Source organism: Venustampulla echinocandica (genome assembly GCF_003357145.1).
Source record: "Venustampulla echinocandica strain BP 5553 chromosome Unknown scaffold_2, whole genome shotgun sequence".
Classification (NCBI taxonomy): Eukaryota; Fungi; Ascomycota; class Leotiomycetes; order Helotiales; family Pleuroascaceae; genus Venustampulla; species Venustampulla echinocandica.
In genome coordinates this window covers 3383924-3410806 of record NW_022474207.1, presented here as the reverse complement: position 1 = coordinate 3410806, position 26883 = coordinate 3383924, and the positions used below count along the sequence as shown (strand labels likewise).

At 48.6% G+C, this 26883-nt stretch overlaps 13 protein-coding genes across 13 annotated transcripts; 6 read left to right on the top strand and 7 right to left on the bottom strand.

Annotated features, from left to right (window-relative positions):
• Window positions 1-585: 585 nt before the first annotated feature.
• On the bottom strand, window positions 586-2571 carry BP5553_05510 (Translation factor GUF1, mitochondrial; the record flags this gene model as incomplete). Its single annotated transcript, XM_032014133.1, has 1 exon — window positions 586-2571. One exon carries the CDS (start codon window positions 2569-2571, stop codon window positions 586-588), a length of 1986 nt encoding a protein of 661 aa, XP_031870733.1.
• A 203-nt stretch (window positions 2572-2774) lies between these two features.
• BP5553_05509 (putative spindle assembly checkpoint protein) lies at window positions 2775-3840 on the top strand (the record flags this gene model as incomplete). The annotated part of the gene is made up of 7 exons (XM_032014132.1): window positions 2775-2829; window positions 2885-2910; window positions 2973-2998; window positions 3056-3094; window positions 3160-3334; window positions 3401-3474; window positions 3558-3840. 7 exons carry the CDS (start codon window positions 2775-2777, stop codon window positions 3838-3840), a joined length of 678 nt encoding a protein of 225 aa, XP_031870732.1.
• Window positions 3841-4258: 418 nt separating this feature from the next.
• Window positions 4259-5716, bottom strand: BP5553_05508 (Uncharacterized protein; the record flags this gene model as incomplete). Its single annotated transcript, XM_032014131.1, has 1 exon — window positions 4259-5716. The coding sequence occupies one exon, from the start codon at window positions 5714-5716 to the stop codon at window positions 4259-4261; it is 1458 nt and encodes a 485-aa protein (XP_031870731.1).
• Window positions 5717-6633: 917 nt separating this feature from the next.
• Window positions 6634-7233, top strand: BP5553_05507 (Uncharacterized protein; the record flags this gene model as incomplete). The annotated part of the gene is made up of 3 exons (XM_032014130.1): window positions 6634-6751; window positions 6823-6938; window positions 7063-7233. 3 exons carry the CDS (start codon window positions 6634-6636, stop codon window positions 7231-7233), a joined length of 405 nt encoding a protein of 134 aa, XP_031870730.1.
• Window positions 7234-7534: 301 nt separating this feature from the next.
• Window positions 7535-8163, bottom strand: BP5553_05506 (uncharacterized protein; the record flags this gene model as incomplete). Its single annotated transcript, XM_032014129.1, has 2 exons — window positions 7535-7891; window positions 7960-8163. The coding sequence occupies 2 exons, from the start codon at window positions 8161-8163 to the stop codon at window positions 7535-7537; spliced, it is 561 nt and encodes a 186-aa protein (XP_031870729.1).
• A 1711-nt stretch (window positions 8164-9874) lies between these two features.
• On the bottom strand, window positions 9875-10597 carry BP5553_05505 (21 kDa subunit of NADH dehydrogenase; the record flags this gene model as incomplete). Its single annotated transcript, XM_032014128.1, has 3 exons — window positions 9875-9899; window positions 9958-10454; window positions 10544-10597. 3 exons carry the CDS (start codon window positions 10595-10597, stop codon window positions 9875-9877), a joined length of 576 nt encoding a protein of 191 aa, XP_031870728.1.
• A 590-nt stretch (window positions 10598-11187) lies between these two features.
• On the bottom strand, window positions 11188-12052 carry BP5553_05504 (AhpC-TSA-domain-containing protein; the record flags this gene model as incomplete). Its single annotated transcript, XM_032014127.1, has 2 exons — window positions 11188-11684; window positions 11746-12052. The coding sequence occupies 2 exons, from the start codon at window positions 12050-12052 to the stop codon at window positions 11188-11190; spliced, it is 804 nt and encodes a 267-aa protein (XP_031870727.1).
• A 1499-nt stretch (window positions 12053-13551) lies between these two features.
• BP5553_05503 (Uncharacterized protein) lies at window positions 13552-14183 on the top strand (the record flags this gene model as incomplete). Its single annotated transcript, XM_032014126.1, has 2 exons — window positions 13552-13704; window positions 13761-14183. 2 exons carry the CDS (start codon window positions 13552-13554, stop codon window positions 14181-14183), a joined length of 576 nt encoding a protein of 191 aa, XP_031870726.1.
• A 1111-nt stretch (window positions 14184-15294) lies between these two features.
• Window positions 15295-15732, bottom strand: BP5553_05502 (Uncharacterized protein; the record flags this gene model as incomplete). The annotated part of the gene is made up of 2 exons (XM_032014125.1): window positions 15295-15549; window positions 15580-15732. The coding sequence occupies 2 exons, from the start codon at window positions 15730-15732 to the stop codon at window positions 15295-15297; spliced, it is 408 nt and encodes a 135-aa protein (XP_031870725.1).
• A 427-nt stretch (window positions 15733-16159) lies between these two features.
• Window positions 16160-17052, top strand: BP5553_05501 (Uncharacterized protein; the record flags this gene model as incomplete). The annotated part of the gene is made up of 3 exons (XM_032014124.1): window positions 16160-16199; window positions 16258-16323; window positions 16433-17052. 3 exons carry the CDS (start codon window positions 16160-16162, stop codon window positions 17050-17052), a joined length of 726 nt encoding a protein of 241 aa, XP_031870724.1.
• A 233-nt stretch (window positions 17053-17285) lies between these two features.
• On the bottom strand, window positions 17286-18428 carry BP5553_05500 (uncharacterized protein; the record flags this gene model as incomplete). The annotated part of the gene is made up of 1 exon (XM_032014123.1): window positions 17286-18428. The coding sequence occupies one exon, from the start codon at window positions 18426-18428 to the stop codon at window positions 17286-17288; it is 1143 nt and encodes a 380-aa protein (XP_031870723.1).
• A 676-nt stretch (window positions 18429-19104) lies between these two features.
• Window positions 19105-20648, top strand: BP5553_05499 (uncharacterized protein; the record flags this gene model as incomplete). Its single annotated transcript, XM_032014122.1, has 3 exons — window positions 19105-19115; window positions 19185-19914; window positions 20037-20648. 3 exons carry the CDS (start codon window positions 19105-19107, stop codon window positions 20646-20648), a joined length of 1353 nt encoding a protein of 450 aa, XP_031870722.1.
• A 1025-nt stretch (window positions 20649-21673) lies between these two features.
• Window positions 21674-26500, top strand: BP5553_05498 (Cell division control protein-like protein 15; the record flags this gene model as incomplete). Its single annotated transcript, XM_032014121.1, has 13 exons — window positions 21674-21829; window positions 21881-22015; window positions 22066-22095; window positions 22149-22174; window positions 22263-22701; window positions 22755-23136; window positions 23186-23682; window positions 23742-24239; window positions 24289-24432; window positions 24480-24758; window positions 24809-25013; window positions 25061-25517; window positions 25576-26500. 13 exons carry the CDS (start codon window positions 21674-21676, stop codon window positions 26498-26500), a joined length of 4173 nt encoding a protein of 1390 aa, XP_031870721.1.
• Window positions 26501-26883: the final 383 nt, after the last annotated feature.

Below are 26883 nucleotides of genomic sequence, written 5' to 3'. Positions count from 1 at the left end.
ATAACTTACAAAAATTAATTATACTATTGATTGGGACTTAAATCATCTTCTATACATCCACATACTGTGTCTCCAGGTTAACACATTCTATTGATTGGATGCTTCCAGGGAGAGGGTTTTCCGGCCAATTGTAGCAGGTAATAAAACCTTAAAAAGGGGGAGATGATGTTGTAGATAGCAGACCGCCCAAGGTAGAGGTGGTGGAGAGTCTATCTTTATACCATTTTCACATTTCATCTAGCTCACCGCGCTCACACCATATTACCCAAACCATCTAGGTCATCTGGTTCAGCCATGGTCATCCAAAGTCGCAGTGCATCGCATCCTTTTACAACATCCACCTCCTGCTTGTTGGTGTTGCTCCCATCACATACTTGAGTTGGCTCGTGAGAGCCTCAAGATGTTGAGGCATCGACGCTCTTGTTCAATTTCCCCCCTTTTGCTCGGCATAGATTTGATCGAGATTAAGCGAGAGTGCATCAGTTAGGCGTTGCAAGTTCAAGAAATGGCCTTCAACCTTTGAGAATTCAGGATATATCCATTAGCATCTATCTGATTATACACGTTCAACCCCAGTCCCATCGTCTACTTAGCAAGGAATTTCTGGAACGCCGTATGATCGATCGTGATATTCCCCACGGCCTTCAGCTTTTTCCTCCCTTCCTTCTGCTTGTCCAACAACTTCCGTTTCCTCCCAATATCAGCAGCATGCAATTTCTGCAGCACATCCTTTCTAAACGGCTTGATCGTTTCCCTAGCCACGATTCTATTCCCTACCGCAGCTTGAATGACAACCTCATACATCTGCCTGTCAACATGTTCTTTGAACTTCTTCACCCATATCCGACCAAGTCTCTGGACCTGGGAGCTATGCAAAACTCGGGCCACGGCGTCAACCGGCTCTTTGTTGACGAGTAATTGCATCTTGACGACATCACTTCTTCGGAATCCAGCATCTTCGTAATCAAGACTCGCATACCCCTTAGTACCGCCCTTAAGCTTCCCAAAGAAATCATCCACCAGTTGCGCAAGTGGCAGGTCGTATTTGAGGATGACTTGTGTTGCGGTGAAGAAGCTGAGTTCCTTCTGCTCGCCACGATTCGCCTCGCAAAGTTCTATCACCTTTCCCAGATATTCTTCCGGAAGCGTGATAGTGGCCGAGACATATGGTTCTTGGAACTCGGAAACTTTCCGATGATGGGAATCGGTATCGGGGAATTTTGTGGGAGATTGAATGACTTCCTCGCGGCCGTCGCCCCAGATCACTTTGAAAGGGACGGTGGGAGGGGTAAGAATAATTGTAGCGCCGTGCTCTTGCCGAAGGCGGTCTTCAAATACAGAACAATGGAGTGTGCCGAGAAATCCTAATCTCCAGCCCGCACCCAAGGCCTCAGAAGACTCTTTCTGTAGGGTAACGCTTCGATCGTTTAGAACGATTTGGTTGATGGAGTCTTCCAGATGGCCATGGTCACCCTGATCGACTGGGAACGCCGAGACAAATACCATGGATTTTGGTTCCTCGAAGCCTGGATACGGCTCAACCAGCTTTTCTGACCCAACAGTGGTGAAGGTGTCTCCGCTCAATGCCTCCTGACTCTTTTTCATACCAGGGTTGAAGTATATATACCCAACCTGGCCCGCTCGAAGGACACTCTGAGGTGTTTGATGGGGGTACATCATCCCAACTTCTCCAACGAAGTATCTGATACCTGTTGCGAATGATACCACATGGTCCCCAGCCTTGACCTGCCCATCAAATATCCGGACCAACAAGATGACCCCCTTGTAGTTATCATACCATGAGTCAACCAGTAAAAGTCTTAGAGGCTTCGTATGATCCCCCACAGGATGAGGAATCTGCTTGATGACATTCGGTAGAATCTTCTCAACATTAAGTCCCGACTTCGCAGACACCAAAACCGCATTCTCCGGTTCTAACTCAAATGCCGTTTTCATCTGCTCTAGCGCCCTAGGTGCATCCGCCGAAGGCAGATCAACTTTATTTATAACAGGGACAAGCACTAGGCCTTGCGAGAACGCAAGATAAAAATTGGCTACCGTCTGAGCCTGGACGCCCTGACTAGCATCGACCAGAAGTAACGCCCCTCCACAGCTGGCATATGACCTCGAAACCTCAGCTCGAAAATCCACATGTCCGGGCGTATCTACCAGATGCAGCAAATAATCCTCGCCCTCGTAGTTATACAGCATAGAACATGTCTGCGCCTTGACGGTAATACCCCGTTCCCTCTCCACGTCTAACTTATCTAAGATCTGCTTGTTGCCCCCCGGCTCGATCGTCCCCGTCAACTCTAGTAGGCGGTCGCTGAGCGTGCTCTTCCCATGGTCGACGTGCGCTACTATGCAAAAGTTGCGGAATCGTTCGATAGGGATGTCTTGGATGCGGCGCTCAAGCTCTGAAATGGTTTTCGATGCTTGAGCGGCACGGAGCGCTATTGAGGTGGTGAATGTGCGCGAAGGCACCTGTTTGGATAAGGTGAAGAATTGAGAAGCATATTGGCTTCTAAGGGTGCTAGGGAGCCGGAGGAGTTGCAATGGACATCGCTGCATTGGCAATGAGTGGTGGCTTTCAAGGCTCGTTGATTGAGTGCAATCCCAAAAATCATTTCGGCTTCAGGAGTAGGGTCGAGGAACTGCCGAAAAATAGCCGATCACCCCGACAACCGATACTGAACCTTAATCTTTCCAGGGAGATCCGGCAGATCTCAGGCGCAAGATACTGATTGATTCAACTTCTTATCAAACCAACGAAGATGTCTGTCGAACGAGAGAAAGATAAATCGAAGGTCCATAAGCTTTCGCTGAAAGGTATGTTTGCTGCTGATTTCCGATTTGCGCACAGCTCTGATATATAGTGGCGCAGGGTCATCGAAGCTGGTTGCGGAATTCGTGAGTGAACCCTTGAATCGCTGTAGGAGATGGTATGCGAATAGCAGGTTAACAAAAGCTAGTTCCAATACTCGATAAATACCATACTGTATGTATCCTATCTCCAACACATCTCCGAACATGCCAGCCACTGACTCGTTTATAGATTCCAGCGTGGAGTTTACCCCGCCGAAGACTTCACAGCGTCCGTCTCCCCTCCTGCTTGCGTCCCTCTCCATATCGAAATCATATCTAATATCTCATCCGCAGTGTCAAGAAGTATGGCCTCACAATGCTGGTCTCATCGGACGATCAAGTCAAGGCGTACATAAAGAAAATAATGTCACAGCTCGATAAGTGGATGATTGGAGGAAAGATATCGAAGCTTGTTGTTGTTATTACGAGTAAAGATACTGGCGAGCACGTCGAGCGATGGCAGTTTGACGTATGTCCAACTGCATTCCAAATTGCAACATTTAAGAATTATTAGCTGATTTGCGACGGATAACAGGTCCAAATATTCAACAAATCCTCCTCCAAGAAATCTTCGAAGAAGAGCGCTGACAAGGAAAACGCTACTCCTAAGTAAGGCTTCCTTCCTCCTTATCCTACGCTCAATATATCTCTACCATTTACCTCCTTCTAACATATGTTTCTTTCTGAAACAGTGACGCACCCGCCCCACCACCAGAAAAAACAGAAGTAGAAATCCAAGCCGAGATACAGTCCATCTTCCGACAAATCACCGCTTCAGTAACCTTCCTCCCACAGCTCGACGGCGATTGCACGTTCAATGTGTTAGTTTATGCGGATGCGGATAGTGAGGTACCGATGGAATGGGGAGATAGCGATGCGAAGGAGATTAAAAATGGCGAGAAAGTGCAACTAAGGAGTTTTAGTACGACGAATCATAAGGTGGATACTTTGGTTAGTTATCGAGTTGGAGATTAGTGAGGGACTAGAGATGGGGAGGGAGGTTAGGAGAGGAAGGAATGCATGAAAGGGTTTTGGGATGAAATAGGGCTATATGGTAATGGGAAGTGGCGTGCTGGACTTGGCTGCTTCAGGAGTCCGGAGTCTCTTTCAATAATGATTATTTATACCATACATTACTTTGAAGGATATTTGGAGCCGGTAGTTGTATATGTTGCTTTCCCAGACAATATTATCAAGTACATTTCGATCTGTCTCTACGAACGCATCACCTGGCAGAGAATTCTTCACTCATGCATATTACATCTGTGGGCATATATGTTAATAATATTATATCTGTAGGGTCGTGAGAGCTATCGGATCGCTATACTAAGGACGAATACTTATCCATCTGCAAAAAGAGGGCTCTCCAAGGGCGCCAGTGCTAAGATGCTATCTATTCCTTCGCTTTCGATTTTCCCTTTTCCGTATCCTCTAAAACCGCGGCTCCAATTTTGCAGCTTTCTGTTGCAGAAGCCTCTGGATTAGACAAAACATCCTTTGGTCCACTATTATCAATACCCTCCCATATTCTGCTATTCCAACCCTGGGACTCATCTACAGCCCCTTTTGTTTCGCCTGTCTCCGCCAGATCCTTGACATCACCCCAAAATTCCAACTTCTTGACTTCCTCATCAGCACCTCGCAATGCCACCTCTAAGTTCCGCAGCCATCGCTGCTTAGGCGAATCTACATCATTTCCCTCCTCATCATGCTGCCCCAGCTCTTCTGCGGCTTCCTCATATAGCTTATGTAGGTGTGCGAGTAAGATCTTCCTCGAAGCTTGGAAAATGAACATCCTGAGAATGTCATGCCTGTGCTGCTTCAAATGACACAACTCATCCCCACCATTCCTAATAAAATTCTCGACAATCTCGAGTTTCTCCCTATCGATGCTGGCATGTTTCAAAGCCGTCATCAGGGCCTCGATATCTCGAATATCTTCCACAGCATCAGGTTCTTCCATCTTTCGGGAAGCCAGTTGATCAATGCTATATCTCTTCGATTCCGTAGTCGACTGCCGACTCCGACTCCTATCCACAGCTGGCTGGACCGTAAAATAATCAGAGTTCAATCTATGCGCTTCGGGGGCCTGGAACCCGGCATTCTTCCTAACCCGCTTCCTGATCCACGCTCTCCGTCTTACGAAAGAGTTCCACCATGATGGGCCATGCCACGAAAATTGTTTGGCGAAAGCAAAGGAGTATTCCCACCCGTCTTCATCCACGTCGTTCTCGTGGTTTATGGACCAGTCTTTCCATGCCCATTTCCAGGACGGGTCAGGGACTTGCGCATTGGTTATATTTGTTGCGCTTGTTTTCTGAGCAATGTTCGTCCAGGCCGAAGGGTCGAGATTTCCCAAGGCCCTGGAGGAGAATAGGGGTATTCCGCAGAGAAAGCCGCCCCGCTGGTTCTCGTATAGGACGTCTATCGCGGAATCTGGCTTCGGGATTTCCTTGATGCTTGTACGGCCTCGATCTTCGGTCTCTTCGTTCGCCGGCTCCTGCCCATCGCCATCTTCTGTCACAACCTCATCCGCGCCCCCTTCATCACCATCCGCATCCCTCCCGTCTGCTTCTACACCACGATCCTGATATTTCTTGTATTTCCGTTTTGAGATTTGCTCATGTAAGCGTTGTCTGGTATGGGTCTTTCGTGGAGAAGCATCTCTATCTCTCGTCGATGAGGAGTCCGAAGCTTCTGTAGTCGCGGAGGGGATGGCCGTAATAGATTCATTTTCAGCAGGGCTACCAACTGGATTGGGTCCCGTATGGTCAACGAGACTGATTTCGTGGTCGCAGTCTGCGTCTTCGAGGGGTTTAGGGCGGCGCGTCGAGGAATGCAGGAGAGACATTTCACTTCCTATAGGTGGGGATGCATACTGTAGGTGTTGGTGACTCCTACTACGCTACAACGGACTGTGCTTCAGAGTCGATGGAGATTTGATGTTGTTGATGTCGTTCAGTGGCAACTTCTGAGACAGTACTTGGAATGATTTGATTATGATATTAGTCACCGTTGTATTCACATTGGCGGCTATGGTTATGTCCAGGAAATTATGGTGCAAGAAGATAGGTAAGCCATGTTGAAAGCTACGCTTTCCAAGGTGCTGTGGAAGGTTTCCGTCATGTCAGGGTATCAATACAGGAGCTGTATGACGCGCATTTAGGACTACAGGGATTGCAAATGTTGTGTTGGCAATCTTCCAACTTCGTGAACATCAACAACATATCACAGAATTGTGTAAGCCACGGAGTATTTCGGATAGAATAATGTTACAACATTTTATTATTTCCTACTCTTACTAGGGAATACAATAGTTTGTATGTAAAACGTGGTAGTCACATCTTGCCAGGCGAATAGGTTGGTGCCACACACAACTACACGCTACGGAGTATTATACATCCTCAAGCTTGTACACCAGCCACTCACCAGCCACTACTCACCAGCCACATTCTCCCCCGCTTGGAATTGAACGGTTACGTTGATGACGTAGCTAGAGAAACAGCACCGTTTCCAGCAAGCTGATCGCTTTGTCGTGTACCAGCCAATCGTCGATCTCTCTATTCCGTATAGCACCGGTACGTAGTACATCATGCAATACATCTCGCACATTTATTCCTTCCGAGCTTTTCCTTCTCCTTATATTCCACCGGATCGCTCTACTTCTCCCTCTTCAACTTCCCATTCCCATACGCAACCAACAACTATCAACTCCATACTATATATACTCTCCGAATCCCTCACAGCTCCTCGATAACGCACAATACAATGGCAGCACCAAAGTCTAGAGCTCCCCTCTACCTTGGCACAGCGGCAGCCGCTGGCGTAGGCTACTACCTCTACAAAGCAGGCGGGTCACCAAAGGCCGCAGAGAAGGAGCTGGAGCGTAAGCTTTCACCCATTCCACAGTGAGCCTGACAACGAGGCACCCCGCAGTTAATAACGCCTACGTAATAGATGATCTTTCCAAAGCTTCGAGCAAAATAAAGTCGGAGTTGCCTGGACGTGCCAATCGAGTTGAGAAAGAAGGTGAGAAATGGGCAACTGAGGCTGGTGCAAAGGTGGACGCTCTGGTTCGTGGCCCTACCCAGTTTTACGAACCCTTATATCTCTTCCCCGTTCATTTGTCATCTGAGACGTCCCTTGAAGCTACCATACCACAAGCATAAGCCACGTACTGACACTGCCACCAATCAGACCGAGCAAGCAAAATCAAAGCTCTCAAAAACCGGGGCTGAAATTGATCAATACCGCAAGGACGCCAGCAAGGACATTAACAAGAAAATTGATGCAGTTGATCGGAAATTCGAAGAAGGTGCAGAGAAGGCTAAGGGTGGCATCACAAGCTGGTTTGGTGGTGGAAAGTAACGCAGGGGGTGTAGTGTAGAGAAGGTGTTTTGGGCAACGGAATTTGGCAACAGCATGGGATAAGATGCGATGATTTTATGAATTTGGAGATAGCTCAGTCCGGATTCGATCACTCTCGGGTAGTTGTAAATACTGTGCAATTTCATTTCAATTCCTCTTATACTGAACATCTCCGCTGCGATCAAGTTGTAGGTCGCGATCACTATTTTCAACTTCCATTCATAAATACGAGAGGGACAAGTGTCGTGTATCTCCAGTATCCACTAGGTACTTCAAATTCCAATAGAAAAGTTATAACAAACTAAACTCCCTTCTTTCTCTTCACGTTCTCGCCCACGGTCTTCTTCATCCACTCTTCCTCTCCCAATCGCAACCCCAAACTCCTCTCAAACTGCTCCCTAATCTTCTTCGTCTCCTCCTCCACCCCCTCCTTGATCGCCTTCTTAATATTCTCCTCCATCTCTTTGGATTTGCGGACGCGGATTTTCTTTTCCAGCTTCCAGCGGAGCTCCCTCTCCACCTCTTCCTCCACCTCTCCCCGAATCTTCTCCCTCAACTCCAGCTCGATAATCGTCCGCATAGTATGCTTCAGACGTCGGATTTGTTTCTTAAATCTTGCCTTCTCCTGGAGAATGGCTTCGGAGGCTTTTAGTCGTTTCTATAGTTTCTTATTAGAAAGTCTATCTCTTACTAAATCTGCGATTTTGTAAAAGTAACTGAACTTACATTTTCTGAGACTTGGGACCCGTCAGAGGGGGAAGGAGAAGCACTTCTCCTATTTCGGGACATTGTCCTCTCGCTGAGGATATTCGAAGAGGGGCCAGCTCGTTCCTGATTGGAGTTGAAATATTTCGGGCTGGAACTTGGTATAGCCCGAGGACTTGACATGTCAATGTAGCTAGAGGTAGATTGCTGTCGGGTATTTGACATGATGGTCGCTGGAGGTGGGATGGGAAATGTCGTGGTCGCTGGAGGGAAGGAATGTCGAACTGGTACTGGAGTCGAGAAATATATAGGCTTACCTCCAGTGTAGACAATAGTAAGAGTGTACAATTGGTATCACTCCTATTGTAATGGTGACTTTTTTCTGCGTTGGCATTTTCACATGCCTCACAGTACTAGTTTGGAAAGAGTCAATGACAATAGGATATTAAACTATTGTGAGGGATTGATTTGATTTGAGCTGATAAGCCTTTTAAAATTAGAAACAACGTCCTACATATCATAAGACCTTGACTTGGATTTACGGATAGCGATAACCACATATAACTCCACATACTAGTATTCTTGAACTCGGGCTTCGCTATAGACGAAGAAGTGATAGAAACAGCTACTTTAAAGGTTTAGGCTACTGTCAGGTATTGCCTTGGTACATTTACGTTTAGGACGTGTAGTCAAGGTATTATAGACCTGGGGAGTTAAAAAAAAAAGGGCACCTTCATGCTAATACAAGGCTAGATCTTGTTACTTTTAATGTAGTGTTTGGGTTGTCTATCAAGAGGATAAGAAAGCCAAATGAATGTGAAGCTTGAATTGAGGTCTCTTTCATAGCCTTCTGTTTTCGAGGGGAAAGTGAAGTGCTGTACCTAGCATACCCCATTACCTAAGCTACCTACCCTGGCTATTCACTCCGCTTGCTATCGAGCTGTAACCACCGCCATTCCCTCTCCGGTTCTGCCACTCTCGCCAACTCGCAACAGCCCACTCACAATAAGCGAACCAAAAAAAAGATAATATCAATTATTACAATTAAAGGCAGGAAAAGGATACTAGAAATTAAAAACCAATCGCATACTCTGGAAGCAAAAGAGTTCGGCCCGGTGTCGAATGCCTACATCTCTTGCCGGTTTTGTCGTTTTGTCCCAATCAATCCTCTCCAGAAGACAATTTGACCTGAACCACTTAGCCAAGTGGCCGCCTGTTGTCTTCCTTAAAATAAAAACTGCCTATTTTGAACTATATAGGTACCTATGGGAGGCAGAACGCAGGAAAAGTGACACACACGTGACTAACCTTATCACTATATGGAGGCTATCGACTCCTCGCACCAGCAGAAAGAGCATGTGCACGGTCAGTGGGGGGTACAAATCCACCGACAGAGTTTCCAAACGATATCACGAGTCAAACGCGGCTAGGAGGCAAGGAGGACAAACATTATCTTCGGAGAATTGTGCCACCCTCAAGGAGCCCTCGTATAACTTAGGCTATTGCTAATTGACGCGAAAGAGGACCCTTAAATGCAAAGTAGATATATATGTGGTATTGGGGTTGCCTTTTTGTTATACACGAAAAAGGCCGACAGCTTGAGAACCAGTAGGAGTTTCTTCAGCCTTCCTAGAAGCTCATCAAGCTAAATAATAGTCTCAGATAATAGAGCCAGTACCAAAAAAAACATGACCGATTATACTGCGTTGTTATTGCTTGTTATGAACACATGTGCCATCTATTTGGTCATGGTCCAACTCTTATAGGGCAGTTCCAAGACGAACGAACAACATTACGCAAGACTTCCGCAAATCCAAGCAGTTGATCTGAAACTTCAAAGGAAATAAAGTCCGTCTGACTTTTGCTGTGTAGATTCTCTGATAATTCTGCCGTTCTCTCTTATGTACAAAGCGACACTTCTAGCACCTCCCCACCTCTATTGGAACGTCCGACACGGATATCTAATAACGCAGTTAGCACCATTTCTAGCTGAATTTGGTTCTTGTCAAGAGCACTCACTTTTCGGGATACGCATTCTCCTTAGTCAACACATACTTATCAGCCCCAGCCTTCAAACTTAGCCCACTAGGCAAAGGCGGCAAACCATCCTTTCCTAGGGCACCCAAAACACTCTGCTTGCCTCCCTTATCAAAATAGCTCGCTAGGCCTGTCTGGCCCTCCTCCTTGACACTCAGCAACTCCTTGCTACCAGCCTCTCCAATCAATTCCTTTTTCGGCGCCGCCTCACTCCCAACACTCAACAGCCCCACCGCATCCCCTTGGGTAACGGTCGACAGAACTGGGTATGCGCGTCTTGAATCACGCTTCCAGTAGGGATTACCGGCGATGTCCCCCGCGGGAATGGTAACGGGGTCGGCGAAGGAGTGTGGAGGGTTGGATCCTGGAGGTGGGTTGCGGAATTCCGGGTTGAGGGGGATGCCATTACTGCGGGAGGGGTCGACGGCGAAGAAACGGCGGATAACCTCCCAGACTCCGGTTGACTGTAATGTGTATTTCTAGAGCCGGGCACATTAGTCTATGAGCTTGGGGAGTGAGGGACGTGAAGGATGTGAGGGTGCTTGACGCAACCCAGAGTCAAACCTACCTTGCTGACGGGAATGACGCGGCCAACAGCTTTGGCTGCTGCTTGCGGAGACATTTTCCAGCTCTTGGTGCGCCACTCGATGCGCAACTAAAGGACAATTGACTCGTTGTCGGTGTTCAAGGAGCTCAATAAATTGGGATTGACGACGGATCGTCGTTAGAACTGGCGATTGAACTTCGAGATGGTTGTTCCGAGGTTTATCCGAACCGTTCAAACAGTGCGATTCATAGCCATAACAATCATACATCATCCATGTTATACGACGTATAGCATTAGCTAATGGTTAAAAGTCTTGGGTATATTACAAGTTCAAATAATGATTCAATTATTAGTTGAAGATATGAATTTGGACATTACAAGACGAGACTGATTTGACATACCTATGTAACCTAAATGGACCACTGGATGTCATGTGTTAGTAAGGGAAGCGCCAGAGCTAGTTTGATCATTTCCATGTATATTTCATATCCTATCCATGACCCCTTAGCTATTACAAATAGAGAATGTGAATCCTCCCAGGACCAGGGCAGCATGTTCCATTGACGCCCATTGCGACCATCACAGTCCCTACTTCGTGATATCAAATATAAAACCAAACTCGTAATCGAAAATGCCCTGTTATTTTTCAAGTTGACTTGATATGGTTAAGCTGCAGCAGGCGTCTCCTCGTTGCTATCAAGCTTCTCAGCAGTATCAGCAACCTGTGAAGCAACTTCCGCCTGAGCAACATCGTCCTTCGAAGGCCCATGAGCACCGACCCCATTTGCGGCTGGAGCAACGGCCTCAGTTTCGGGCTTCTCCTCCTTATCTTCACTAGGCTCTGAAGCAGTTGAGCTGCCACTTTTCACAAGCTTCTCCACGATATCAACAGTGCCGGTGGGTGAGCCAGGCTGGGCTGCCAGAACCTTGCCGGATTTATCGATCACAAATACACCTCTGGTAGTACCGGCAGGAGCTTTCTTTAAACCAATGGCGGAGATGAGAGTTGCGCTGGGGTCACAGAGGAGAGGATATGGGAGTTTCTGTTTCTGCTTGAAGGTGGTATTGGCTTTGGGCGAATCCTTTGAGAGTCCATAGATGGAGAATCCTGTAGATGTGAGGGGTGTATACTGATCGCGGAAGATGCAGGCTTGCTTTGTACCTGCGCCAATTAGTCTCGCGGAACCAGAATATCGAGTAATTGACACGGATTAGCTACTTACAACCAGGTGTGGAAGCCTTTGGATATGTAAAGAGAACAACCCCATTCTTACTCTCATCCACCAACTTCTTGAGAGTAGTCTTTACTCCATCATTTGTCTCGATTTCACCACCGAATCCATCGAGGTCAACAATTCCACCAACAGCGACCTTGGATATACTTGCTGAGCCATTGGTCTTGGTAGATTTAGGGCTCACGGCCTCCTTCACCTTTGCGACAGCTTTGGCGACGGGGCCCTTCCTTTTGGCGGGAGGTGCTGTCGCGGGCTCAACTGCAGGCGCTTTGCGTTTTCGCAACGTGGGAGGCATTTTGCAAGTTGTTAAAGACGGGATTACTGCTAAATGACCAGCTGCGCAAGATGCTGAATTGATGAGGATGGCTGGCGCAAAGGAGTGAAACGTACGCGACGCGTTTGCGCAAAGCCGAAGGTAAGTTCTCGATGCACAGCACAACAACTCGGAGGGACTAGGGATAAGATTGGGAGAGAGGCTAGCAAGCAGGGAAATGAGCGCAGTAAGGAGTGAGTTATAGTGAGTGGTGTGGTGGTGAGTGATGGGTGGGCGTTGAATTATAACAAGCTGAGCAATCCCGTCATATCATGCTACTGTACGCACATCTGAGCCAGGGGACGCACGTTCTCCTCTCCTGTGGCCATGAATGAGAGCGATCGACCCCAGCTTTGCAGCAGGACTAGAACCATCGGGCAAATGAGCACCTTTGTGTACCCAAGAACCTCATAAGCGAGCAACCTGGAAGCTGGGGAAGATGGATATTAGAGCAGAGAAAGCAGTTTATAGCACGGAACCGAAACCCCCGTGCCGTGATTCGCCGGAGGTTGTGGCTGGTCTTTTTTTATCAGAAGCACCGCTTGCTCCGGCTGGCATATACAGTATGGCGAATGCGGGCGAAACGGAAGGAGTTTAATAATAATAAACCCAGAGCAAAAGAGCAAAAAGTTGACCTGCCGGATCGATTCAACCAACCCCCCAGCGCAGTCCAGGACTCAAGGCCCAGGCCCAGCGCGGAGACCGAAGAGACGCGAATGGCATTTATGTGGCAGTTGGCAACACCGAGGCACAAAATCGCCGACTGAATAGGTGTATGGACTACTAGTAGGAACGTACAGTATCTCCGCAGGCATAGAGATAGATGTAGCTACCTAGGTAAGTAGATATCTCTGGATACATAGGTACTTATTAATACCTACCTACCTAGGTAGGTAGGTAACTTAGCAGATGCATTAAGAAGATATCCATGGAATTATGAATAGGTGTAGAGTGGTGCGGTTGAGCCTTTACATACCGAGTGGGACATATTATGCAATATGCGGAGAAAGAAGAGTCGCCGCTACAATGAGAACAAAGAGCCAACCCCGAGCCAACCATTCTCTCTTTCAAGAGTTCCTTTCCCTGTATCTGCAGCTCTTTCATCATAGGCATTATTAATGATCGCCGCCTCTCCGCGATCGGTCGCTTTTGACAGGTCGGCCAGCCGGCAAAGCACGCTCACTAGCGGTAAGCGAAGGGGCGAAAAATCTAGTTCTTCTCCGGTATTCTCCATTCGAACTTCGAAGATCATCTGGGTTCCATATAATTAGCATCACACCTCCCTTGACCCGCAAACCGCCAAAACCACCATCTAGAACGAATTATCGTATTCCTTGTACATAGTGCCCTCCCCTACTGAACTCGTCCTGTTCAGACAATAAGAATCCCCCCAACTCGAAAGCGACTTGAAGCGCGGTTTTGTCGATACCCCGGACTCCTGCCACTGGCATAACTAGTCCTGCAAGGCGCACGCGATCAAAATGAAGGTCTTTTCGAACGAGGAGACGTTCGACTACTCGTGGGAGGAGGTCTCTACGGCAAATTGGCGGAAATACTGTCCGTGGAACGACAAATCGACGCATGTCATCGCCGTCGACACTTTATCGCGACAGGTGGATCCCCAATCCGGAATTGTATGTTGCTCCTCACTCTTGTACTCGTCGGGTGCCTTTATCTAACATTATGATAGCTACGGACTGAGCGATTAATTACCTGCAAACAAAGCGCTCCAAAGTGGTTGAGCGCGATCCTCGGAGGATCAGACACTTCCCACGTCTTCGAAACCTCATATGTTGACCCGGAATCGAAAAAAGTCACCATGGTGTCGTCGAATTTGACATATTCAAATATCCTGAGCGTGAAGGAATCAGTGGTCTACCAACCGCTCTCAGCTACACAGACACAGTTTGTCCAAGACGCGAAGATCACCGCTTTGTGTGGTGGCTGGCATAAGGTCAAGAATGCCGTGGAAGAGGCCAGTGTTACTCGGTTTAGGGAAAACGCCCAGAAAGGAAAGGAAGGATTCGAAGCAGTGCTCGAGATGAGCCGGAGGGTTTTCGGCGAAGAGAAGCAAAAGTTAAATGGAATTGAACGAGAGAAGATGGTGCTATAGACGCGCAAGGACCATGAGATTTACCGGTTCCCTACACGACGCTTACGATCCATCCTTCGATTAGCGTTGCACAGCATTTTAGAGCATTAGAGAGCGGGAACGGGTACATAAAAAGTTCACTTTGGGAGTTCAAGGGCCAGATCGGGCGGAGGGTTTTGCTTTAGCGGGGAGTTTCGGCTTAGAGGGAGATCCAGTTCGCTGCTGAGAGATATACCTAGACATTATGTAATTATAGATGCATCATACCCGGCCTTCGACTTATCGTCTTGGAATAAATATTTCCAGTCGAGGATGAGTCAGGGAGTACCTACGGGTCTACTTCCATACATAATAAAGCATAATCAGCCTTCAGCACTCGCACATTGATCCTGCCAGAACCTCTTTACAACCTTCGCCAACCTTGCCTCAATTCCCTCTAATCCGGGAAACTCTCCCTTCATGTACAGCTTTGTGACGTCCTAGCCATCTTTACCGTCCCGAATCCGACTTCCAACTACAATCTCGTACATCATGATACCGAGAGCTGGAAGATCGTCTTAATAGGGATATTTAGTATTTTAATAGGGATATGTCTATTGAATTGCTTTGACTGCTTAAGCTAGCTATCGACAAAAATTATTGGGTGTTTCGTTTTAAGAATTCGAATCACGAACAGCTTCCTCTAGTGCTAAATGCTACGCCACGGGTCTGGCAGATAAGTATTCAACAGCAAGTCCTTTACCAGCTTCCGACTCGCATTCCCAAGAGGCTGTTAGAATACGGGGGATGAGAAGTCGCCCACAAATGGTAATTTCTACTTCGCTCGCTTCTTCCTGCTCATCACAGACTTGGGCAAAGAGGCCGAGGCTGGCGAGCCTGAAGTCTTTGTTTTTACCTGCTGCCAGGATCTCTCGAGGTGATACCATTCGGAAGTTCGTTGAGGAGAGAGTGAGAAGTCTCCCATGGTGATGGTTGAAATGTCCTGGCCCAAGAAAACGCAAATATGGGAGAGGTTATGGACTTAGCCAGCGCCATAGCACACTCTTCCCAGAACTTGTCGATGGATCTTGTAAAATGCCGAAATGATTGGCGCCCCGGGATGAAATATTGAGGTCCGAACGGATATCTTGGTTTAGACTTTAATTCTTGATTTGACGCCGTCGAGCTTCATATCGCATCTCGTCCTGTAACCCACCACGACCTTCTTATAATCGGCACTCAGCTCCCCCTTCAGTGCATCTTCTGCAACCTTCTTAGCCTCCTCATACCTCCGAAAGAAATATAATTCCTCAATTGCATGTAGGACGGCCTGGGATTCGGGCTTTGAGGGATTGTTCATTGGAAGCTTAAGCGTTTTCCACAACTTCGATTCGACATTTTGGTTAGTCTAAGTTTAGGTAAGAAGGAAGGGATTTACCTCTCCAGGCTCAATCTTGGGCCTCCATGCTGCTTTCTGCTGCTGGAAATCCTTCTCGGACTGAAAGTCTCGTGGGACTTTTGGAGATTCGTCTGCAGACTCATCTGAGGAACTGATATGGATGTTGAAAAGACCGCCATCCTCGTCGTCCATCTTCAGCCCATCAACACAGCACCGCGTGCGGGACGGAGAACTGTCCGTGTTTTCAAAGTTGTCAAGGTTACCTATGTAAGTGGTGCCTTATCGGTATTTTTTACTTTCGTTCCTGCGAGATAGCCGAACTCGGTCTGACATGCCCTGGTCGCCCTGTTGATCTTCCCCAAGTCCGAGCGTGGCGATTTATTCGCCGGGCTTAACAGCTCTAACCCCCCTCACCGCTACGTCACCAATAGGACCCCCGGGTTTGAAACCAAGATATAAAAATCGTCAAAACCCATGTTTGGAAATGCGGCGTAGACATATCTGCTCTGATTCCTAACCCATACAATTACAGTACCAAGACGCAAGTTTTACGTTACTACCTGGTTTCGAACAAAACCCCTGTTTTTAGTTCTGGCAGGTACCCATTGAGTTGCCCGTTATGGAGGATCAAGTAAACAGGCTGGTCGAGAAGACCTGGGGTAGGTCTACCTTATATCTCCAAAATAGGATATCTCCAGAACTAAATTCTAAATCTAGCAAAGTTCCAAACAGTCCCGGCATCTAAACGTCTTCTTATTGCCATTTCCGGGATTCCAGGCTCTGGTAGCTCCTCTACCTTCCACTTTCTAGCCTCCACCACCCTGCCCTCCGCTCTATCTCTTTCCGCCTCCCCTTCCACTAAATATTTTATTGTTAACTAAACATCAACCAGGTAAAACAACCCTAGCAAAGACCGTCACATCCCGTCTCAACGCCCTCCATGCCTCCAAAGACCAAAACCAAACCAAAACTTCTCCACCAATCGCAGCCTTCATCCCTATGGATGGCTACCACCTCTCTCGTGCCCAGCTCTCCTCCATGCCGGACCCTCAACTTGCTCACGATCGGCGCGGCGCAGAGTTCACATTCGATGGCGACGCCTTCGTCATGCTCGTGAAATCCATTCGCGAACCGCTCACATCCTCAACCACAGTACTATATGCGCCCTCCTTCGACCACGCTATCAAAGACCCCGTTTTGGAAGATATACCTATTACACCTACAGATAGGATTATCGTCTTTGAAGGGAATTATCTCAGCTTGAATAAGGAGCCGTGGAAGGAGGCCGCAGGGTTGATGGATGAATTGTGGTTTGTCGAGGTGGATTTTGATACAGCAGGGAAGAGACTTGTCCCGAGACATGTGAAAGCCGGCATTGCGGCTAATGAGGAGGCAGCTTGGAAGAGGGTTAACGAAAATGATTTGGTTAATGGGAAGGAGATTGTGGATGGGAGGTTGGAGGTAGATGAGGTTGTTGTGAGTAGGGAAGATGACGCCTGGGGAACGAAGTAGCCAAGTTGAAGCAAAGCTAGTGTTGTGGGCAATGTGACGTATCAAAATCGTGGCTGTCTAGGGCTTTCGGCGGACAAGTAGTCAGGAATAGGACATGTGCACTGCAGCTAATGGAATTGAAGGTGCACGGGGGGAGGTCTCAAGGAAGAAGAGTGGTATAGTGAAGCAGACTTTTGGCAATGAGGATATTGCCCAGTACAACAACATCGCATGTAACATAATTGGAGCTATCATTAAGGATGAGTGGATTTGTTAGGCCAATATCTTGCTTGTACCTGCTCCGCATCTCGCAGAAGACGTAACACATCAGAGACAAGATATAGACTTCCAGCAATGACAATTGGACCTCCAGCAGCAACGGCAGTTGCCCAACGCATTGCATCTGATGTGTCCGCCCCAGAGTTATGCATCTGGCCATCAGCAACACCAGAAGCGGCGGCAACAGCCAAGATATCTTGTGGAGGGGTGGCCTGGACCCATGGCATACCGTCAACAGGACCGAATTGGACCGCCGTTACACAGTCACCCGGGTGTATAAGGGGTTTTATCACGTCGTCAAGTTCCTTTCCTTGCGAAGCTGCCAATATCCAGGTCACCTTGCCTGCCTCCTTCCGTAGTCTACCATCTACGTATCTGCGCAGCACCTCGGCTGATTGGGCGTTATGAGCACCATCAAGGAGAACTGGCTCCTGTCTCCCTGTAATGCCCCGAATATCAAGGGTCTGGAGACGCCCCGGCCACTGCATGTCTTGGACCGCAGCCGCCAGGCGATGTAGCGGCGATTCTGACTTAGTATATGCCAGATGAAATGCGGTATATGCGCAGGCCAGGTTTTGCCATTGGTGAGGTTCATAATCCTTCTGCGGCAGGTCATCGAGAAACGCAGAGTCGGTGGAACTGAGAACTACATCTGTGCCGATTTCCCTTGCGTAATCTTCGACGACTCTATGAACAGCCGGGGAATTGCTCCTGTCTAATACGCACGGAACTCCTGGCCTCATGATACCAGCCTTTTCACGGGTGATCCGTTCGATGGTATCTCCAAGAAACGATTGATGGTCCAGGCCAATTTTCGATATGACAGTAACCGCTTTGTGCTGCATCGCATTGGTCGCATCGAGTCGGCCTCCCAATCCCACCTCCACCACGCCCATTTCAATCTTTTCTCTAGCAAACAGCTCGAAGGCTGTCGCCGTGAGAAGCTCGAATTTCGAAGCACCAATAGCCTCTGACTCGTTCCTCCGCATCATCAGGTCTTCTGCTTGCTGAAAAGCGGATTCCTGGGCTGGTTGCTGGTCGATGGTGACGCAATCCCAGCGATCAATCAGATGTGGAGAGGTGAATCGGCCGGTGCGTACGCCGCTGGCGTGAAGCATGGCGGACAGATAGGCACATATGGAGCCTTTGCCATTGGTGCCGGCAACGTGGATGGCCTTCCATGCTTGCGGCGTGTGTTGAAGAAGGCGATTGATGCGCCCCAGCCCAAGCTGTATCATCCTCCACAGCCACCGCCCGTGGTTGTCTTGCAAAGCCTGCAGAGGTGGTCCCTCCCGCCGTTCACCTGCCCTTCGTCGTCACCTGCGCCTTCACTTTGGCACAGTTGGACCGGGAAGCCCAGGACGCCGCATTGTCGGCGTTCTCGTATGGATGGTGGTGGTGCTGATGGGATGAGGCGAGTATACCACTTGGAACCTCTCCACTAAATAAATAACAAATAAATACCTTAAATACCTTAAATAATTTGCTTCGCCCCCCTGCCCCGGAAGTTGATGCCTTGCATAACGTGGCGCGAAGGGTGCAGCCTCAGGAGCCGAAACCGCGCTAAGCCCTTCGCTGCCAAAGCTCTCCACTCGCCCAGAGTATTATTCATCCTGTCCTGTCATCCGTGCATCGAACTCAACTTTGCCTCAACTTTCCGCTCCCTCCCCAGCCATCGCAACAACCCGCACCCGTCTCATTACCATCAAAGACGCCATTGCCGCGGTCGCAGAGTGCCTATCACCGTCCTGCACCCTCTTTTAATCCATCTTCGAGCTCGCGTTCCTGTGGAAAATGGGCCTGCCGTGAGAACCCAGCCCCAGCCCCCGTCGTTTCTCGTACTCCGTACCTATGCTAATCGGCTCCTATCGCAGATTGTTTATCACGCCGGTTGAACCTGAGGTGGCACCCAAAGCAGCAGATAAATCTGCCACGGCAGCTGCTCGATCTACTATCCGCCGACAGCGCACTGTTCGTGGCCCAAATTCGCGTTCCAATGCTGCGGAGATTCGGCGCAGGCGTATACTTTCCATGGTCGCGGACACCACGCCAGATGACTATGAGGCGTGGGAATTGCGTCAAGCAAGTCCTTCAAATGATGGTGAAGAGCAAGATCCCGCTGTCGCGCCAGGCCGCTTAGAGCGCCGTGGCGAAGAGTTGCATCACAGCATAATGCGACGATTTGGGCGCGACCGCAACCGCGACCGCGAACCCGAACCCGTCAGCTTGGAACGCGAGAATCCACCAAGCGCCCAAGACGGTAGCGCCGCGTCCATGATGCCCCCAGTTCCTGAGACCAGAGACTTCTATGCTGTTGGCCCCCGACGTCACGAACTTAACCGTCTGCGCCATAGACAAAACTTTCGACGATCAGTACAAAACGCTGCTCCGACACCTCCTTATCCGACTCCTCCCCCCTATACCGATACCGATCTCGCGTTTCTTGCCCGTATCGGCCTTGATTTACCCCGTCCGGCCTCCTTAACACCTGCTCTCTCCCCATCCCACCAGGTTGCCATGGATGATGCTGAAGCTCCACTGCGACGGCCACATGGAGAATCACTACTAGTTCGAGCTACTAGGCCATCACGAGGAACAATCGATGTGAGTATGACATGATTTATTTTTTTGGTTTCCGGGAGGTGGAAGTCAATCTCTACACTCTGCACGAGCCTATCTGTTTAGTTCCTAGAAACATTGAATTGGTTGCTGACATTCCTGTGTAGCGGCCAAGCAGACAGACCTTGTCAGAAAGAGTACATTCTATCAATCGCGGTCCAATGTACAATGTGGAGAGGGCTCGTCGAATGGCCCGCCAAGAAATGGATGGGTTGGGTGATCGAGACCGGAGCTTAAGCCCCGAAGGAGGTTCAGCATGGGACACTCTTCTGGCAAGCATCACGCCTGATCCTCAGCCGCCGAGTGCTGGATCATCGTTTGCATCTGCATCGGCTGCTGCTGCCGCCACTTCCTCGGCCTCGGGCTCTGCATCAGCTAACACCTCTATGACCAGTGTGGGACTGATATCAACTGGCATGGGACTGATGGATCCAAACTGCGATGATTCGGATTCATCAAATACTGAAGACGAGGATGATCTATATGAGCTCCAGGATTTCAGCAGGGCTAGAGGCGATCGATCATTGAGATCATATGCGGAAGTCGTTACTACTCACCCATACGACCGACATATACGACCTAATGTCTCAGCAGATACGGAGGATCTAGGAGGAATGCACCGGATCATCTCCCGTCTTGCGGAGCGTGATGAGATACCGGATGAATGGTGGGCATCAGCTGGTCTGAGCCGAAATCTGCGCCCAGAGCGTACGACTTGACGCTCACGGCTAGGAGATGTGGTTTCATGAATATTTTAATGCGGATATGGCGAGGAGACGCCAATTGTGATACCCACTTTGTACTGTAGTTTGCGGCGTTTGGGCTTGGGATCTAAAAGTTCACGAAGCTGGATTTTAGCGGAAAGAGCATAGCTTGCCTCGGATCTCGAGTTGCCTAGCTAGCGTCAAATTAATGGTTATGGTTTGTGTGCTTTTTACATTGAATGTGATTTCCCACACTGGTGCCTTGAAAGTGGAAGATTCACATCCTGGAAGGCCTGTCGTTGCACCGTATAGGACTCGTAGTGGCAGTATTGGAGCGCCAGTTCAGGGGTTGAGGCTGACCCGAGCAGAGCTAATGCTGATGCTGATGCTACTGTACAGCAATGTCGCAATGAGATGCTCGTAATTACTAGGTGCAATGATTGGGCCCAATGCGGTGACAGGAACCGTCCAATTGCATGGCCAAAAAGAGATATCTGAAACGTATTTCCAGCAGCTCCGTTCTGTGAGGCCCAATGGAGCACCTCGCCCAGTTCGTGTGGCTCCGTGCCTGGACGATCCATCTCAGCCTTACTCCGTACCTTGGTACTTCGTACATAGTTTATTATTGTTGGTACATCACAACTGCCAATTTCTCTTGCGAGCCACGTCACTTTTTTTTAAAGGAGCATTGATACAGGCCGCGAGCTCCCTCGCCAGTAGACAATACAATGTGGCATTTGAGCGGCCAAATCGAATTTCCCTGCCAATATCGATAGTGACAGCGACAGGCCCAGGGACGAAACGGTGAATCCGTCATCGACTCGCGTGCCGTAGCTCAGCATCCGCCTATATACAACCTTGACCACACATTAATACGTCTACTTCTATAACCCCGCCAGTGCGCGCGACTTGAAACGGGAACCAGGCCTCCGCGGTCGCGTGAATCGATGGTTGGGATGCGATCATCAATCGACCAAAGCATTTGACCCCCTCCAATTCTTCCAAAACTCCTCCCCGCGGGTCTCGATAGACAGGCCGCCATGGTCTCCCACACTCCGTCCTCGTCGGACCGCCCATCGAATAGCAGATCAGGATCTGGTGGGAATGGCAGGGCGGAGAGGACGCCCGGCACACCGAGGAAGGATGGTGGAGCTGGGAAGGACAAAGCTGTGCAAGAGCCCGGGCTCAAGGATTATGTGAGTGTTGGTTCGAGAATAGCGGGCAGGAGGTGCTAATACTTGAAATAGCGGCTCGGGGAGTGTCTAGGAAAAGGTGCTTTCGGGTCGGTGTACAAGGCGTTCAACTGGGGCACAGGGGAAGCGGTGGCAGTCAAGCAGATTAAGCTTGGAGATCTGCCAAAAAGCGAATTGCGGATGATCGAGGTAAAACAGGCGGTCTGTCGAAAGAATACACAGCTGATATGATTACCTAGGCCGAAATTGACCTGCTGAAGAACCTAAACGTAAGATAACGAATATCTCGCCAGTGACACTGAAGCTTACTGACGCCCGTTAGCACGATAATATAGTCAAATATCTTGGGTTCGTCAAGTCGTCGAACTGCCTGAATATCATATTAGAGTAAATCTTAGAAGTCTCCTGCTTTCGACTTATGCTGACCAACCTCTAGGTATTGCGAAAACGGTTCCTTACATTCAATATGCAAGAGCTATGGCAAGTTTCCCGAAAACCTCGTCGGTGTTTATATGGGCCAGATATTGCTCGGACTCCAATATCTCCACGACCAAGGTGTCATCCACCGCGATATCAAAGGGGCGAATATCCTCACAACGAAGGATGGAAAGGTCAAACTCGCAGATTTCGGCGTGTCAACGAGCACACTGGCTGGGGCCGATAAAGAAGCACAAGTTGTTGGAACTCCTTATTGGATGGCTCCGGAAATCATACAACTATCTGGAGCAACTCCTGCATCTGATATCTGGAGTTTAGGTTGCACTGTCATCGAGTTACTGGAAGGGAAGCCGCCATATCATAAATTGGCCCCCATGCCAGCACTCTTTGCCATCGTCAACGATGATCACCCGCCTTTGCCCGAGGGTGTTTCGCCGGTAAGTCGAATTTAACCCATCTTGCTGCTCGAAATTTCTCTGACTCCTAATAGGCTGCTCGTGATTTTCTCATGCAATGCTTTCAGAAGGACCCCAACCTTAGAGTTTCTGCTCGTAAATTGCTAAAGCATGCCTGGATAGTGGGCTCTCGACGCACCGATGCTCCCATTGCAAAGCCACCCACAAATTTCAGCGAGGCTGTTGAAGAAGTAAAGCAATGGAACGAGGCGCTGAGGTCACCCACTGGGCCTGGGTCTTTCCGTACTTCGATAAAATCAAACATGACTAGCCCCATTCCCGCTCGACGGGATCCTCCTCTACGAAACGTGCACAATGATCAGCAAGGAACAGCATTGATCACGCCTGCAAAAGGCCCACTTTCAATAGCTAAACCGAAGCATTCAGCAGAAGCATTTCGGTCACCAGAAAGCATAGGTACGTGATGTTACCCGCCGCTTAAAACCATACATACTGACTGAGGTAGGTGATGACAATTGGGACGATGATTTCACCTCCTCGATATCACCTAGTGCCCTTCATCTTCCTCAGTTTAAGCCTCATGACAATTTCGGTGGCCTACTTTCAGCTGATCGCTTAAAGGCATTTGCCTCGTTTGACATGCAAAATGAGGACAGTGACAATTGGGACAGCAATTTCAAAGGAGATCTTTCAACCCTCAGAGGACCCCACAGGTCTATAGAGGTGGACACTCATGAGCTTGAAACTATTCGTCCTTATCGGGTCAAGCCCACCGTGGTGACACAAGACATCAAACCTCCAACTACAAGTAAACATGGCTCGAGAAAGACATCAGTTAGCGCTCCGCCTCGGCCAAAATCCCCTATCAAGGTTCAAGCGGACGAGAAGCTCGTTCTTCCTATAAGGCCCGGTGCTATATATCGAGAGCAGTCGGTGGAAGACTATTCCGATATTTTTATGGAAAATGACAGCATCTTTGATCGCCGACTTAGCATAATTAAGGTTAGTTTCTAAGTCAGTAAACGGTTTCTGATCTTATCAACTAACTATTTCACTTAAAGGATGATGCACTCTCTCCCAAGTTATTTCATCCGTCAGATCTCACAAGCCTACCTCGTTCTGCTCAATCGCCCGTTACGAATGTCCACGGAAGCATGCGGAGGAAGCCCATCTCTCGTAGGGAAGATCCATCTATGCGGAGAACAAGGTCGTCGGTAGAGATCCAAAGATATGCTGAGGACGAAGATGACGAAGACTTTTCCGACATCTTCGGCAAGGATGATGCCACTGTAGAAAGATATGAGAGCGACCGTGGCTCTGAAGATGGAGTTGGAGCTCTTATGCTACATTCTAAACTATCTAACAACTCTTGGCTCGGTGATGAGGATGACGAAGATGACCCATTTGCCTCGTTGGAGCAAGGATTTGATGAGATGGACCTACAAGCCAATATAGCTCGAGACAAGCACGCAAGGCTATGCACTATGGTTGAGGGCCTAGTAAGCTCTCTGAAGGTGACAGAAGATCCAGATACCCTTTCGGATCTGTCAGAACAGCTTGTAAGTCCTACCTTCCACCAACCTTCGTAAGATATGCTAACAGGTCAAGCTTGATATTCTCTTTGAGTCCGAAGATGCAAAAGGTCTCATCATCAGCGCCCATGGGATGTTACCTATTCTTGAGATATTGGAGCCTTGTACTGTAAAAAGCCGCCAAAGCATGATATTGCGGCTTCTGAAGGTTGTCAATACTGTGAGTAGCCCCTCTGTAGATTCTGTTGCACATATTAACATGAGTAGATCATCCTCAATGATGTTGAGATTCAGGAGAATCTGTGCTTCGTCGGTGGGATTCCAATTATTACCAAGTTTGCCGCCAGACAATACTCGACCGAGATCCGCCTCGAAGCCGCCGCCTTTGTCCGACAAATGTATCAAACGTCAACATTGACTCTGCAGATGTTTGTTAGTGCTGGTGGATTGAATGTCCTTGTAGAATTCCTAGATGAAGATTATGATGAAGCCAAAGATTTGGTGCTTATTGGTGTCAACGGAATCTGGAACGTATTTGAGCTTCAGGTATGTATTTTCTCGCCCGGTTTTGAGTGTATATGATTAACATGATCTAGGGCCCGACACCAAAGAACGACTTCTGTCGAATCTTCTCTAGGAGCAAAATTCTATCCCCGCTGGCGTTGGTTCTTGATCGTGTCCTGGATGAAGAGGATGAGCTTTCCGAGCTGGTCGAAGGGCGCATAGTCAACATATTTTACCTCTTCTCGCAGGCGGAAAACTATGTGAAAGAGGTCGTTGCAGACCGTGTTGTGCTCAAACGTTAGTCTATGCCTTGTTTTCCACGATTCCCTACTGACGTTTACTAGGTGTGCTCAAAGACTTGCGTCGCATGAGTCCCTCTCACCAAATTACCATGTTGAAATTCATTAAAAACTTATCAATGCTGTCAACCACACTCGATAGTCTTCACGCAGCCAACGCTATTGAGCTCTTGATAGATCTATTGAGTTCCAGTATGAAGAAAGCATCTGGTTACTTCCGCGAAATATCTAATCAGGTACTGAATACCATGTTTAATTTGTGCCGACTCAGCAAAGCACGGCAGGAAGATGCCGCGATCAATGGCATCATTCCACTGCTACTCAAGACCATGAAGACAGATCGGCCACCGAAAGAATTTGCCCTTCCGATTCTATGTGACATGGCACATTCCGGCAAGCTTGGAAGAAAATATCTATGGCAAAATAAGGGTTTGCAGTTTTATGTCTCGCTATTAGATGATCAGTATTGGCAAGTGACGGCCCTCGACGCCATATTTATATGGTATGTATTACATTTGAGCCCTTTTGCATTTGCGTTCTTTTGCTAATGGGACATTCAGGCTCCAAGAAGAGACTGCCAAGGTTGAGAAATCATTGCTAGAAGGTGACTTCATAGAAGCAATAGTCCAATGCTTCAATGCTCCAAGGGCCAGTGCCTTTGACTATAATCTTCTCGAGCCATTGCAAAAGCTTTTAAGGCTAAGCTCGCCGGTGGCGGCATCGTTAGCGCGGGCTGACCTCTACTCTGGTATTCTTCAGAAGCTCAATCACAAGAAAGCCGTGGTACGGCTAAACCTGTTGCGAATCGTGCGCAGCATTTGCGATCTGAGTGATGAACAATCTGGCAGCATACGAGACCACAAGTTGTTTGAAGCGATCGAACATCTAGCTGAGAATGATTCGGCAGTGCTGGTGCGGAATATGGCCAACGATCTCGTTAGATCAAGCCTTGAAAAGGAGCGAGAGAGCGGCAGTGGTGGTCGGTCCAGACCAGTTGGGGCTGTGAGACGGAAAAACTCGTTCACACCGCCTTTGTTACAGCACAGTGCATCGACTCCGATGACACCAACGCATGGGAGCCGTATATCTCAGTCACCGGCTTTCATGAACGGTAGTCTCACACCGAGAAGAATCGCGGCTACTTCTTACAGTAACGGCGATTCAATATTGTACCGACCACGAAGTAGAGACGGCGCGACGCCTCAAATCCCTCGACGGGTCAGTGGTGAGCATGCAGCAAATGGTACTTCATCCGTGAGCAAAAGTCGCCTCCCAAGAACGTCGATGCTCCGGTCATCGCGGGCGTCTCTTGCTGCACCTTTACCTCGAGATGAGCCCACATTCCCTAAGAGAGAAAATGGTGTGAAATTGCGGGAGCGGACGCGCTCAACAGCTTCAAATTCGCCTGCTCCAGGAGGCACGGCGCCACAGCTGAACTCGAAACGGAGGGGCAGGGTGCCGAGCGGTGACATAAAGTGGTCATGAATAAGTTTTAAGTTTCTATGTTCGTTTCAGAGATGACCTTCAGCGAGTGATGAAATCGAGAGGTTGGCTTAGAGTGACGTGGGCCTCTTTGCTCTCCTTTTTATGCCCATTCCAGGGAAAGACTTGGATGCATGCGGCATGGAGTTTGGGGTTTTAGCCTAGATAGGGTTCTTATTGATGCATAGCTTGCGAGGAAAGGGGACGCGAATACGATATGGTATGCTTTAAGTCTTATGGTGCAAGACAAGCAAAGTTACAATTCAATGTCTAGGTGGCTGTGCCATTGGCACAAGAATACATGCATTGCTTCTCCTGCTTTGATTATAAATGTGTGCTTATAAGGTGACAACCGGAGACCGCGCGACCAACGGTACTATCCCAAT